We start from the raw sequence: 15,889 nt of genomic DNA, 5'->3' as shown, positions 1-15,889 counted from the left end.
GTGATGTCACTACTGATGTGTATCATAACAACATCTAGGCCGGTTGTAACAGTTCGCGGCAATTTACGAGGGTAGGTCAATTATTATCCTTAATGTAGTTATAAATTTTATTGCAATACAAATAGGAAACTTACATGTACATGATTTTTCAACATAGTCCCCTTGCATTTCAACACACTTGGTCCATCGTTGCACAAGCTTCTTCATGCCCTCATAAAAGAAGGTTTTCAGTTGAGTTGCGAGCCAGGAATGCACTGCTTCTTTCACTGTTTCATCCGAGGTAAATTGATGACCCCTTAATGCCTCTCGGAGTGGACCAAACATGTGGTAGTCAGAAGGGGCAAGATCAGGACTATACGGAGGATGAGCTAGTACTTCAAAGTTGAGTTTCTGGAGCGTTTCAACAGTGTGGGCAGCAGTATGTGGATGGGCATTGTTGTGCAATAACACAACACCTTTTGGCAGCAATCCTCGGCGTTTGTTCGAATTGCAGGCTTCAGCTTGGCAGTAAGCATCTCTCCGTAACACGCACTGTTTATTGTCGTGCCCCTTTCCTCATAATATTCCACTACTGGGCCTTGTGAGTCCCGAAAAACCGTAAGCATCAGTTTTCCTGCAGATGGTTGGGTCTTGAACTTTTTTTTTGCAGGGCGAATTTGGATGTTTCCATTCCATATTCTGCCGTTTACTCTGCGGCTCGTAATGATGGATCCATATTTCGTCACCAGTGATGATTCTGTCTAAGAAGATTTCCTGTTTGTTACCATAGTGATCCAAATTTTTTTGGCAGATGTCCATAAACAAACGCGTGTTTATGCAACTGTGTGAGTTTTTTTGGGACCCATCTTGCACAGACTTTATGAAACCCAAGTCTGTTGTGAATGATTTTGTAGGCAGAACTGTGACTAATTTGCAGACGATGTGCCACTTCATCAATAGTTACTCGTCTGTCTAAGAAAACCATGTCACATGCATGCTCAATGTTTTCCTCATTTGTGGCGATAAACGGTCGTCCGGCTCCTTCATCGTGCATAACAATTGTGCGACCATTTTTGAATTTTTCAATGCATTCGTAGACACTCCGTTGCGGCAACACACTGTTCCTGTACTGTACTGAAAGTCTTCGATGAATTTTGGCCCCTGTTACACCTTCCGACCACAAAAAACCGATCACTGAACGTTGCTCTTCTTTGGTTCAAACAGAAAGCAGAGCAGCCATGTTTAACAGCAGGTCAGCGATAATGAAACTAACCTAGCAGCATCAAACCTGCACAGACAACATCAATTAAACCATACATGCATCATCTATGCAACACAACAGTACTACCAACATTACCAAAAATATAACTAAATTGTGGATAATAATTGTGTTACTCTCGTAGTTGGTTCAATGGGAAACAGCTGACTTTGTATAGGTTAGCCTGCCAAATTGGTGCGTAAGCCATGTTTCCTGCTGGTGGTGCACAGCTGTTTGGATCTCCCAAACAGCTTTTGAATTGTTTTGTTTACATTTTAACCTTGTTATATTTCAAATGACTACTGGTATCATTTTACGCGTTTTTGGGCGCCTTACCCGTTTTGTTGAGTTTTTTTTATTTACTGACTTGAATGGATGGAAGAAGGACCTGGACAAGTGCTGGGAGCGACACCAGAAGACAAGGTAGTATTCCAGGATGTTGCTAGGGTGATGCTGATGCAGGATGCGGCTGGCATGTCGACGCAGTCTCCCATGGATGAGGGGCTGCCACCAGTGGCTCAAAGAACTAGTGCAGATTATAGGAAGTGGGTCAAAAGGCCCAGGCAACAATGGCAATCTTCCATGGTTGAAGACGAATTGCCAAAGGATTGGATGGAATGATTGCCAAATTGGAGGGCCTGGTAGTTTATTTGAAAATGAGTTTTGACTAAAATGTCAAGCTCTCTTAAGGAAGTGGAAATGGATCTCAACATGATCGTGAAGGGACTTGGAAAGTCCTCATGAAGGAAATTTATCAAAAAGGATTGGTTGAAGAAGGCCTACAGGAATACCTTCATCGAAGTACCTGACAGGAAAGAAGGTGCTCTGAATACAGTGGTCATAGTTGACCTCAAGGAGTTAGCAGAGAGTAGACCCATTGACAACCTGGCTATCTGTCATTCCCAAGTGGTGTGGTTGCTTGATGGATCTGGAATGAAGGTGGGTAATGTCATGACGACTGCAATGGAAGCCAGACGCATCAGGGAAGAGATGAGAGATATGATAGCTGTCACGAACATGTTCCATGTTGTGGACTTCGGTGAGGAAGCTGAACTCGCCCAGGTGTTAGTTGAAGTTTTAAACAAGATTCGAAGGAATAGTGATGGCAGTCTGGGCACTGTTCAAACAGAGGTATATGGACAACAAACTGCAACCTCTGTCCATAGAATATTGGAGTTGAAAGGGAGGAAGATAGGACTGAAGTGTCATCTCACCAGCTGTGGGCAGGTGCAGTTAGGTATGCTAGATACCATAGCAGATTGGAGGTGTTGCACAGGAGGTGCTGCCTCAGGATATCATCATATCGAACAGTCTAAAGAGGCTGCAGAGGTTTTAGTGGGTCACCTCCCAATCAACCTTATGATATTGTTGTGGATGAAATTGAGGAAACAGGGGACTTTGCCACCTGTGGATAAAAAATGTCTAGCCAGTGACATAGAAGATAAGTTAATGAACAAATGGCAGGAGTGATGGGACCAGTTCATGAAGGGACGGTGGACGCGTTGACATATCAGGGACGTCAAGGGTTGGTATAGGAATTGCATGGTTCGCTGGGTTACAGTCTCACTCAGTTTCTAATGGGCCATGGCGGATTTAGGGCATACCTGTTCCAATTTGGGCTAGACCACACTGACCTCTGTCCGGAGTGTGGAGAGGAGGAGAGTTTTCTACACGTCTACTTCAGATGTCCACGTTTCAGGGAAGAGCGAAAGGAGTTATTAGATACCCTGGGCTATGGAAATATGTTTCAGCTATAAGACGCTCAGTGAATATTAATGACTGGAGAGGAAGAATGGACTGCGGTGGATCGATATGCTAGGAAGGTGACAGACAAGCTCCGTCTATGGGAGGAGTTCCGGCAGAGAAGACGTCAGAGGTGCCAGACTGGACAGGTCTGTGGTTGAGTGCCTGGGGGGGACCCCTGTGAGCATGTGGGGGTTGCCTTGGTGCGGTGAGGCTGTGGACCAGATTCCTGGTGCCTGAGCATGTTGCTCATATCACTGAATCAACAACTGATGGGTGTTACGGGTAAGTATGTGAATGTAAGTGCATGTTTTGCTAGATGTGTGTGAGTGTATGTGCATGGCAAGTGCATGTGTGGTTGATGGGCACCTCTTTCAAGAGTGCCTTTCATGCTTGTTGTTTCTCTCCCACTTGAGTTCTTTGCGATGTCTGTTTGTTGGTGCTATCTGTACCCATGTGTGTGTGTGTGTGCATGTGCATGTGTGTGTGGGCATGTGGTGTGTGTGTTCAAGGGGGTCTCTTGTGCCTGTTGGGAGTGTTTGTGCTTGGTTGGAACTGTGTTCAATATCCTTTTGTGATGTGTGTGATGGTATGATTTTGATGTTTCCTTGTGGTGACCAATTGTGTGTGTGGGCATTAACCATCCCTGAAGTAATGCTCAACTAGCTGTTCCAGGGGGGAGGGTTGCTAAGGGTGGAGGTTTAGTCAGTAGTGCACAGGTATACATACGCACTTAATAACATCCTGCGGAACCTGTTAGCGAGCCCGACACTGCTTAGGCGCCTGTAAATGGGGTTCCTTCACCTCTTAAATAAAAAAAGAAAAAAGTATTCGCCATACCCTGGTGCCTCTCGGAACCAAGGTAAGCCTAGTTTTATGTTTTACGCCCCCTGCAATACATTTGTGCTCTGCTGCAGTTGTCCTTTATTGCTGATATTTATGGGAACATAAATAAGAGGCTTATAAGTATGGGAACAAAATAGAGTCTGTTCTTAATACCCTTATGACAGTAGATGGTCCACCTGAATTAATCATAAATGCTGTAACAGACCTCATTCAGTATCATGAAAGTAATAAGTGACGAAGAGAATGACATAGCCACTATTGCATAAAAGTACGTGCAATTTCTTGTGATTGTTAATATTCAGTAGTTTGTATCTGCTTCTAATGTTTTATCATTTTTTATAAATAAAGTAATAACAGGTAATTGTGGAGCACCTGAGAATGTGTAAAAGTTATATGATAGGACTAGTTTGGTTGAATCTTTTATGTATGTACTTTTTAAGTAAATTTCTATTAACACTTAACTCTGGGAGAAAGTTTCATTAAGGCTCTCAGTCATAAGAAAGAAGTAATTTTCTGTTTTAACTTTTTGGATGTTTACTTCAAGGAGATCACTTGAGCTAAGAGCTCAAGATGTTGAAGTGAGATGATTTATATGGTGAAACACATATATTGAATCAGCACTTCCCTTATTGCAACTTTTGTTTGTTTTCCTCCTGAAAAAATTAAGGTGGCTATCTGTCTGCATATGTTTGACTCTTTGTTTCGAACCCTAGATGATGTTTCCAGTGTCAGGGTTATGGACACAAAGAACAATGTCATAAGCTATAGATATGTGTACATTATGACTCTGAAGGACACAAAGGTAATGGACACAGTGTAATTGAGAAGTACAGAAATTACATTGGAGAACATTCAATTCATTCATGAGGTTGTCCTTTTTTTAAGGAAGAAAAGCCCATTCTTAAAATAATTAGTGAACAGAAAATTCACTTCCTGGCTGCCTGCAGAGAATACAAAAAAAGTTAAACTCGCAAAATGTTACCAAATGATGTTTGCAGAAGCTCTAAAATGCTAGAGTTCTAAAGTGTAGGAAAAAGAGGAATATGAGTCTGTTCAGAGGCTGAAAAATTGGCTTAGATGTTATATGACCATATCACTTACTGCTAAAGTAACTGAACTTGACTTAAGTCGACCAGGAAGTTTACGTCCGCTTCCTCGAGTGAAGGTAAAATATGAAGGTATTATGTGATGAATGGCATTATAATTGAAATGCAACAATTGATAATCTCTACTGCATATTGAATTCCATACAGCCATATGGTATTGTTCCAGTAAAAAAATTCAACAGCAGGAGGTAGTTAATTATTTGTCATTTTTGCTTGGAAAATCCATGAGTTCACATAGGCAACTTATGTCATCTGAAGATATTCTGTTGTGTGTAATTTGCTATGTGGCATTGTGGTGTGAATTTAAGTTACCCATGAATACCTGCGTAATCTTGGGTGATAAACAATCTTGGATGGTATTATTTTGTTCTTAGAGAAAATACAATAATTTGATAAACTGTTAGTAGTTTTTTGTTGGTTTTATTTTAATCATATTTCATTGTTGACAATTTGAAGTTTATATTATGAGAAGAGCCCTTTATACTCCTTAATTTACTTTCAATTGTTTTATTTGGAAGGGCCCTTTGCATTTCTTGTAAGGTTTTAATTCACTGCTGTATGGTATTTAAATTTTTGTGTTTTTTTAAATTGTCATTTAGAATTTTGTTTCTCCAATAAGATTGGAAGTATATAGTTATAACAGTTTCTCGTTATTTGATTTAGGTTTACGTAAAGCTTTAGATTCAGTATACAGTTTATATCTACCAAAAGGATCTCACCCTTTTATTTATCTCAGTTTGTCATTGGATCCACGCTGTGTTGATGTAAATGTTCATCCTACTAAACATGAAGTGCATTTTCTACATGAAGATAGTATAATTGAAAAAGTGAGGCGAACAGTAGACTGCAAATTAAATGGTGCTAATTCATCAAGAGTATTTCAAACTCAGGTATTTTTTTTTTAGTAACTATATGTATATTTTTTTTTTGTGAAGATGTATTTTTTTATTAAAATTTTTATGTTTACTGGTTATAAAGAATGTTATAAAGAGTTTTTGCTACAATTTTTTTTTCTAGTGGCAACTGATATGTTCATTAACGACTAATGACTCTCCTGTCTTGTGCTACTAACTTCTGAATATTGTAGGAATTGAAACTCTAATTTATTTTGATATTTGCAAAAATTTTTTTTTTTTATTCTTTCTTGGTACAATTCTTTGTTATAGTTTTATTTGTGTGTTGTACACACTTCACTGTTTTGCTGTCAACTCTGCTGACTGATTTAATGATAAAATGGCCATTCATCGACAATGCCCACAGTCATGGGCAGTGACCTATGACATCAACTGGTATCCTCAGCTAAATGGGGAACACTTTTATATAATATATATATTTTTCCGTAATTCAGCTATCTAAATAAATTATTTATGTTGAAAAATATGTTTGAATTTTTGTGTTATACGCCAAAAAAGAAAATGTAATATAAAAATAAAAATGCTGTTTGCAAAAAATGATTAAATGCATTTAGAAAGTAATTAAAATATAAAATAAAATAATTAAAAATAACATTTTATTTCAACGTAAAATGTCAGTTCACAAAAATTCTGATATCTGGTCAGTTAAACATTTGTGGAAGTTAATAAAATGCTGGGTTAGACCCAGAGCTGGCAGACATCCTGGTCAATAAAATATCACATTTTTTTCTTATTTTCTTCTTGGTATACATCTGAGAATGATCTCTTAGCATTCGTTTTTGTTCTTCTGCTGTGTCAAGTTGTTTTAGTTAATGTTTCAGTCATATCGAAGTGGACATAAATTCGACTAATTTTTTGTTAAAATGATGGAAGGAAGTTTTATTATGGATAGATGGATTCATATAATGACGCTTTTGTATTTGGATTAATTTTTTGTCATAGTAAATAACTGTTTTCATGTGATGGAAAATATGAAATGACATTTTATGTTATTTTATTGTTTTTCTTACTGTAGGATAGTAAACCATCATTTAACCAAACTTTTATGAAATTCTACCCACTGCTTCATTGTATTTAACAACTGCTTTGCCCAATTGGTAGTTTTGACCGTGTCATTCCAAGTTTGGAATTGATGATCAATACATCCCTGCGCAATCACATCATTTGAAAATGCTTCTACCATCCTCTGTAAAATGTTTGGCAATTTGGTTTTTATTTAATTTGAATTTGATGATGAGAGGTCTTTCCTTTGTCATGAGTTTTAATTGCCTTATTGTTATAAATCCTTATTTCCAAAAGTTGAACAAGGTTCATGCTACTATAGTAGTTATCTACAAAAAGCAAACAACCCCTACATAACTTTCTTTCTGTTAATTTAAGGACCACTTTATTAACATGACCTTGTCCGCCATTGTCTGACTAAGAAGATCCAGTGTACACTAAAATACTTAAAGTAATCCCCTTGATTCAGTTAACACGTATAGTTTTACGCCATATTTATGTTGTTCCTCATTTATTTATACATTAAATACCAGTCTGTCTCCCCACAGCATCATTGATTTGTCTATATGTACACATCCCATTGGTATGTATATGTTATCCCTGTTTTCATGAAGTAGCAGTAGAATTTTTGTTAGTCTGTCAGTCTGGGTTGGTTTTTAAAGATTAAAATGAAGAGTTTGAAGTATGTTTAAAATCCCTTAAATCATGCAAGATTTAAAACTTGAAATGTTAAATAATATGTCTGTGCTCCAAAACTTGGTGATTACAAGTTTAGGAAGAGGGAATTGAATTGAATTGAAATGAAAGGGGAGTCTTAACCAATGTAGAAACTCCTCCAACATAATTGGTTTCCATTTTTTTTTCATTGTAGCATTGTTGTACATTGATCTTTGAGGTGTTTGCCAAATTTGTTCATCTCATGAATAGTCAAGTCGATCATTTTAGATTGTAATTTCCATAGATAAAACATCAGAGCGAAAAGCAGCAACTTCCTCTTGAACTTGTAGATGAGATGATTTGAGGTTTCATTAGTCACAACATCATCTGGCAACAAATCATTTAATAGAATATTTAAAATCTCAGTTTTATTAGAAACAACACCTTGCTTGTTCGAGAGAGCCGACAAAAAAATATTTTTTTATGCTCTAGCATACACAACATCCCAAGGATCCTTATTTTTTGCCCTTTAACAAAAGAATGACAAGAATCTTTTTTTGATGTCCTGACCAAATGAAAATATTCAGACCTCTGCCTTTGATAGTCATCTACCTAAACCGCTTGCCGATCATTTTGGACTGAAAAAAAAGGTTTGAAAATGTCAGTTGGTTCATCCCCATTGGAAGAATTAATCAGTCTGTGACAAAAGTAAATGGAAATCTTTGGCTGCAAAGATTTCCATTTACTTTTCCATTTTGAGATTTTCAAGATTTCCATTTTGAGTGAAATTTAATTTTTGGACTAAGTTTCTGTTTGCGTTTTTTTATATAGGAAAAAGTATATTATTAGTATATTATTTATACATTCACTTTTTTATTGAAGAAAAACAGAAAACCACATTTTGAGTTATAATAATACTATAATCAAACATATCTAAAATTATATGTTATTCTTATCTCTCTATAAAAAAATTCAGTAGTAGGGATTCCAAATAATTATTAAAATTCAATTTTTGCAAAATTATTAATAATTACTGAAAAACAATATAGGGAAAAAATTACATCAAAAGCTGAACTTCAAAGCATTATAAAAATCTTCCTGTAATAATTAGCTGAGAACTACTGTTACCACTTGGCTGACAAAAGTTTGTGAGTGACTACATAGCACAAAACCACATTCATACTGGCTGGGTCTCAGTAAAATCTTTTGAAGTAGGTTAGGGAATTGAAGCCTATCGGTGTCGGAAGTCACATGAAAGAATTCAACGTTGTAATCTGCTGTCACAAGTGTTGTAATCTTGTATACTTGATTGTGTTACTAATTAGTAAACTATTTCTTAATGGCCATTTTGTTTTATTTTTTTCACCATTTTTATATTTTTGCTCTGACAGTCATTGCTGAAAATTATATAAATATTTTAACTTTTCAAAATTCCTACTAATCTACATTTATGAATAAAATGCCTTCAATTTCAAAATTTTTTTTCAGTCTTGTTCTTACGTGTCATTGAATCCAATTGGCCATCAAATGTGGCTGCATGGGCATCTTTTAAAATAAAATTTTATTCAGTTTGTCCTTTGAAATAGGTTATTTTGCATCCCATTTGAAGCTAATTTTTTCTTTGCATATATGAGGGCAGAATTATAGAATATTATAGCAGTGTTGTCATTTCCATAATATTACATAGCTGTTGAATGATAGTATAAAAAACCTTCTGATTTTGCTTTATAGTAATATATTTTGCTTTATAGTGATTTGCTTTATAGTGTTTTAGAGTAATTGCATTATAGTTTCAAAAAAATAAATAAATAAATATGGATGTGTAAGAAAATTACATCACAAGGATTGTTCACTTATTATGTCTGTTAATAATGAGAATTATTTTTTTTAATGGAAAAAATAAGTAAAAAATTAGGTAAGGTTGTATTGGTAATAATATTGTGTAATTTTATCATTTGTAGAAGTAGGCTTACCATACGTCTGGGATTAGCCCCGACAGTCATGATTTTTTAATGCTGTCCGGGGTTTGAGAATTTTTCGACTGGCGAGGATTTTTTAAAAATTTTAAACCTATATGTTCGACATCGCTTTTTAAACATTCTCTTAGAGCTGTGCATCTCTCAGCCAACCTTGGAGCAAGTGCTGACATCAGTTTTGACAGAGGTACAGCTACCGGTCTCACCACAACATTTTACTTAGTCATTTGGCAACACAACAGGGGCAATGTGTTCATGTTGTTTTCGTGTATGAAGTACCTTGTCTATACATTTTTGATCATTTTATCATAATTCATTTTTTGTCTTATCGTTTAGCAATGGGCAAAAGAAAATATTGTGTTTAATGTTAACCTGTAACAGGAATACAAATTTTTGAAATTGTGTAATGACAGTAGCAATGAACATGCTTATTGCACACTACGTACTGGAGAATTTTCTGTTGCATATAAAGGAAAGGGTGATATTGATGACCAAGTGAAAACAGCTAAACATAGGAGTGCTATTAATGCTACTGCTTCAGCAAACATAAAAGATTTTTTTAAAGCCAAAGATGGGAGTAACAGTAACAGTGATCTGATGTGTGCTGCTAAAGAAGCTACATTTTAATACCACACTGGTAGACACAACCTCAGTTTTGAAACATCAGACTGCACATTTAAACTGGTTCAAAAGTTATATGACCCAAAATTTTCATTTGCTAGAACCAAAACTGAAACAGTTATTGTTAACGTAATGTTATTCTGTCATTTATATTTGATGTGTTGCGTTCTTTGGAAAACATTAATTATGTAACAGTAACGATGGATAGCTCAAACAGAAGTGAAGTAAAACTTGTTCCGATTGTTGTAAGATAATACCTCACTCTGGAGGAGGGAATTCAATTTAAATTTTTAAATTTAGATGAAGTGTCAGGTGAAACTGCTCACATTTTGACTCTGTATCTTTTGCAGTGTGTGAAAAAATACAAACTTGAAGAAAAGTTGGTTTGTTATACTACTGATAACACTAACAGTAATTTTGGTGATGTGAAGAGAAAGGGGAATGAAAATGTGTTCAGAAAAGTTCAAAGTGATGTAGATAGACCTATTTTAGGAATTGGTTGTTCAGCCCTCATTGTACACAGTTCACTACAAACAGCATGTGATTCTTTACCCTTGGACATAGAAGTTATTGTTATAAAAATTTATAAATATTTTCACATCGATACAGTAAGTAACAAAACTTACAGAATTCTGTGAATTTGTGGAAACAGATTATCTAAAAGTATTATCTCATAGCAGCACAAGGTTCCTTAGTTTGTTACCTGCAGTAGAAAGAATTCTTTCCATTTTTGATGGCCTAAAATCATATTTCTTATCTTGTGACAAATACCCAAAATTATTATTTGCTTTTTGAAAATCTAGAAAGTAAACTGTTTTTGAAACTTTTATATGGTACTCTACGGTTATTTAATAATGTAGTTCTGAAATTGGAAGCTAATTCTATCACAGCAATAGAAGCATTTCAGATGTATTCTGAATTAATTTGTCAACTTCAGGAAAGAAAAACCCACAAATTTATACCATCTTCTGTCAAAGAATTGCTATGCACTCTAAAAGAAAATAATGATGTTCAGGAATAAAAATTCTTCTCAAGCGTAGGCAATTTTTATAATTCTAGTATCTAATACTTAGAGTTGTGGAGAACCAGTTTTGAGAAAGTTAGTAAGTTTCAGTGGATAAATTTATGATATGAAATTGCCTGGTCTGATTTAGAAGAGAGCACACAAGTTTTTAATGAAATTATAAAAGAGTCCATAAATATTGATGATCTATTTGATGAATGTACATTGTTGAACCAGGTAATTCAAACCCAAAGGGTAGGTTGTGGTTCAAGTTCTGAAAAAGTACCAGATACTATTGAAGAGAAGTGGAAAGCAATTTTTAAGGTGTTTCAGAAGACTGCTATTTCATGTTGCAATATTTCTAAAATGGTTGAGTTTGTGATGTCGTTGCCTGGGACATCTGCTCCAGTTGAGAGAGTTTTTTCAGTTACGGGGAACATTTGGTCTATAGAAAGGGATAGACTTTCAGTATCTATTGATAAACATCTTTTTTGTTTGCTTTTTCTTTTTTTCTGTTTAGCTTCTGGAACCACCGTCAGAATTTCTTCAGAGAATTAATGAGGATGATATGTATGTGTAAATGAAGTGTAGTCTTGTGCAGTCTCAGGTTGACCATTTCTGAGACATGTGGTTAATTGAAATCCAATCATCAAAGAACACCTGTATCCACAATGTAGTATTCAAATCCGTATAAAAGTAACTGCCTTTACTAGGATTTGAACCTTAGAACTGTTGACTTAGAAATCAGCTGATTTGTGAAGAAAATTAATTAAGAACTTTCTTGTTGTGAATTTTATGATGCAATTAAAAAAAACAAACCATTTCTGAAAAAAGTCATGTCTAGTGAAAAATACAACTGAATAAATAAAGTTAAATATTTAGTAAATCGTTAAGACTTCATGTAATTTCAAAAACATGTCCTGGGATGGACCCAAAAAAATATGGTAAGCCTAGTGTTAAATTTTTTAGCTCTAAACTAATTTCAGGGAAGTTCAGCAGCATTCGTAGTAGTGTTTTTGTATGTGAAGAATTTTAATTTTTCAAGTCAAGTGCTTGTTGATAAATCATCTACTCAATACAATAAACCTTCGATTATCAGAACCCGGATTATCCGAACTACTACTGTGCATATATAGGCTTACTTGTAATCCCGTGCTGCTGTGCATATTAGATTCTGAACGATGCTTTATTGCTCTTTATTTAAACAAAGAGAGCTATGAAATATCACAGTACATATTCTTATTTCCTTTTAATTTTCAGAAATAATAATATGACATAGGCCACCACACAATCTGTACTGTGTGTTTATAATTTGTGTACGCCTAATCTTCATAAATAAAAATCATTTAGATATGGGTTTTAATAAACAAATTTTGTTTATATTATCTCTGCAAACAAGCATTTTGTAATCGGAAATGAAAATTGGTAAGAAATAGGTATTTTTGTTTGATGATCTATAAGTTCATTATAGCCCGGATAACAATCGATCTTAAGTCAGTCTGTCTGGTCAGTAACTTCTTGATGACACGTCATATTATGTACTGTGTAAAATTTGCACACACTTTGTTATTTATACCGTACATACAGTATCTGTATAAACAATATTGTACATGTGTACAGTTAACAAGGTTATGTGTTATAATTTTACGGGTGTGTGATTCAGTAGTTCAGATTTTTAATTTAATGTGTCATTTTTATTTGTTATATAGTATATACTATTTTACCGCATATGATAAAGAACAAATTTCCAGTACTCAAGACTGTATTTTGTTGAGTCGTGTTTCATTTTTTTATTTAAAATGTGTGACAAAACAAAGAGGAAGTGTGTCATCCATACTTTAGCCGAAAAATATAAAATTATTGAATGCGTAGATCATGAGGCATTATCTAAAAGTTTAATGATAGAATAGAAAAAAAATACCATTTCAGGTATAAAATGTGGCACAGGAAAAATAAAAGTTGTTTTCCTAAAAATGGATTAGCGAAATTAAAAAACACTCAGTTCTTGTAAAATTTAAAAAACTGCTGGAAATGTAAATCTAGAAGATGCTGTTTGTAAGGGGTATTTACAGCAAAGGTGTACAAGAGTTCCAATTTGGGGTACTGAATTAAAGCATGCTACTAAGAGGCTTGCGGAACACTTATCAATAGAAAATTTTAAGGCGATTGACGGATGACTGTGGCATTTCTGAAACCGCCATGGAAATTAGCAATGTTAAATTTGCATGGTTAAGCCTTAAGTGCAGACAAACGAAAGCGTTACTCAATTTCGGGAAAAACTTCATCAAATAATTATTAAGGAAAACGGTACAAGGAATCAAAAATATACAATGGCGATGAGACAGGCTTTTAAAAATGAAAAACGCACACCCGGTCATAAAAAATTCAAGCAATGGCTCAAAATTTACAGAAAATGACAAATGTTAGATGTTGGGTCGACGACATTCTTGATTTTATCGTGAAATCAAATGATAATTCAATTTACTAATTCTATGATCACTTTAGATCTTTTCGTCTGTTGTTATAGATAAACAAAAAAAGGCAGTGAAACAGAAAAAAATTAGTGACTTCACCAAAATTCCTACTTCAAGTAGATGGCTGGCAGGTAATAATGCATCTACATCTTCGGGAAGTGCAAGTATTAATAAACATGGATGTGACGATCTAGAGATTGTGTTACATCAAATGATGGACAACAGTGATTAGCAAGATGTAAAAATGATCTATATAAATTTATTATATTAATTTTTATGTTCTTAACATGCAAAGTTCAGTACAGTATCTAACTTTTTTATTTCTTCTTAACTACTTGTTGCCAAATTTAATTTTTAGGTTAGGTTTTAATCGTAATTTAATTTAATTTAATAATTTAATCGTAAACATGAGAAAGTTTTTTTTTTTTTGTTTTATTAATAAATAGTTATTTGGATTTTATGAAATTATTTACAGTACCATTATTTATTTTTTGCAACTCTTTGGCGTCTTATGGTAAGTACAAAATAGAGAACATGTATTTGATTGTATTTTTTGTAGTCAAAAGGTTTCTGTATCTGTATACAGTTCTGAATGTTAAATGTATGGTATTTCTATATGCTCTATAGGCCTACCATACTGGTGGTATTAATAATTTTTTCCCCTTACTATCCATTTTTCTAAAACCAGTATTGCTTTAAGAAAAGCTACTTTCTGAGATTTTCTGACCAGTATAATACTTTATTTTAGAAGGTTTTAATTAAAAATTCCTGGATTATCAGAACTTTTCAGTAACTGAACTGTTTTACCCCATTCAGTTCTGATAATCAAGATTATAATGTATTTTCTCACTCCTAAATCTAATTTTAAAAAATTATTAGAATTAGCCCCTATACTTTGATTTGGATTTATTGACAATGATGAAGCAAATTATACATAAAATATCCCCTTTCCACACACACAATTTTACAAAAAAATGTTGTTTTTACTTTTAACATTTTTTAACTTTTATATTTTTGGATTCTGGAGCATCAAACTTTAAAAAGTATAAAAATTACTTGTGAATTTCTTCCTCTATGGCTAAAATCATTTTTTTGCAGTTACAGAAAAGCAGCATTTTTACCATTTCCTTTTTATATTTTCCCATTTTGCTAACATTAAATTTAAATAAGGTTTTATTCCAAATTAGTATTTGTGATTCAGGCACTAGAGTTGCTTTTTCTGTATATAAACTGCAGCAGGGCTTTGCATCTACATGCAAATAAACTAAGCAGCAAAAAAGGGTACCTGAACCTGTATATAATCTGAATAACTTTCTTATTGTTTTATATATGGTGTTATTTATCAACTGAGTTTAGTTTCATTTAACAATATTTTCTCTTATTACAGTTAGAAAATATCATGAATTCTGGATTTGTAAAGTTTTATAGGTATTGGATGTCTTTGTTTTTAATCCATTACCTTATTTTTATTGTTAATTGTATGCATTTTCCAGATTAAAGTGCCTGTTGCGAATGATCTACAGAAGTCAGTCACAAAAGGTTCTGTCACTAATCCTAGTTGTATGGTGCGAACAGATTCCAATTCACAGAAGTTAGAAAAGTATTTTACTGCTGCTTCAAGTTCTGCTCCCTCATCACATACTTTACTCAGAAATAAAACCCATTTGAAAAGTAATCGGTAAATTTTAACTTTCTCCATTATTTCATTATCTGTATTTTTTTTTGCTCTGTGTTTACTCATTGACTTATTGCATTGTATTTTATTTTAGATATTTTAAATGGATTTTATTTAATTACTATATATATATTGTATACATATATGTATATTGTACACATACACACACCCACACAATAGTTTGGTTGTTTATTATTGGCAACTGGACATAGCTGTGTAATTTGTAAAATTACCCCCTCCAAAATGAGGAGTATGCATGTGTTTTCACTGAGGACAAAAAATCAGTCAGCTGCTGAGACTGTACAATCAAAGTCATAATTATTGATAAGATCTTCTCCAGTTGCATGATTTTTGGGGGGCATATTTACAATTTGATATAAATATAATACATTTATGTTATAAAATACACAATGTAATTACCCAGTACAGACACAATTACACAATAATTTGAATCTCACTTCTTGTGCTGACTGTACAAGCACTGATGTTGATAGCACAATCCCAGTTATGGAATGGTGCAATACTATTGCTAACCTCTAATGAATGCCTTAAAGCAAACTGTCTGTAGCCTCGCATCGGGTGTCAGTCTAAAATCGAGTTGCCAAAAATGAACAGGCGAACTCTTAACTGTTTGG

The 15,889-nt window shown here is 34.1% G+C and overlaps 1 protein-coding gene across 2 annotated transcripts in view; it reads left to right on the top strand.

Moving 5' to 3' along the window:
- Mlh1 (DNA mismatch repair ATPase Mlh1) overlaps positions 1 to 15,889 on the top strand; it is a 70,874-nt gene that overhangs the window by 32,884 nt on the left and 22,101 nt on the right. For both annotated transcript variants that reach the window (XM_075363344.1, XM_075363345.1), the window contains exons 7-8: positions 5,596 to 5,822; positions 15,073 to 15,257. In XM_075363344.1, the coding sequence (XP_075219459.1) occupies positions 5,596 to 5,822; positions 15,073 to 15,257 (412 nt within the window). The remainder of the gene's footprint in view (positions 1 to 5,595; positions 5,823 to 15,072; positions 15,258 to 15,889) is intronic.

Source organism: Lycorma delicatula, chromosome 4 (genome assembly GCF_047948215.1).
Source record: "Lycorma delicatula isolate Av1 chromosome 4, ASM4794821v1, whole genome shotgun sequence".
Taxonomy (NCBI): Eukaryota; Metazoa; Arthropoda; class Insecta; order Hemiptera; family Fulgoridae; genus Lycorma; species Lycorma delicatula.
Note: the sequence above shows the minus strand (reverse complement) of the source record. Positions and strands in the feature narration are given on the sequence as shown.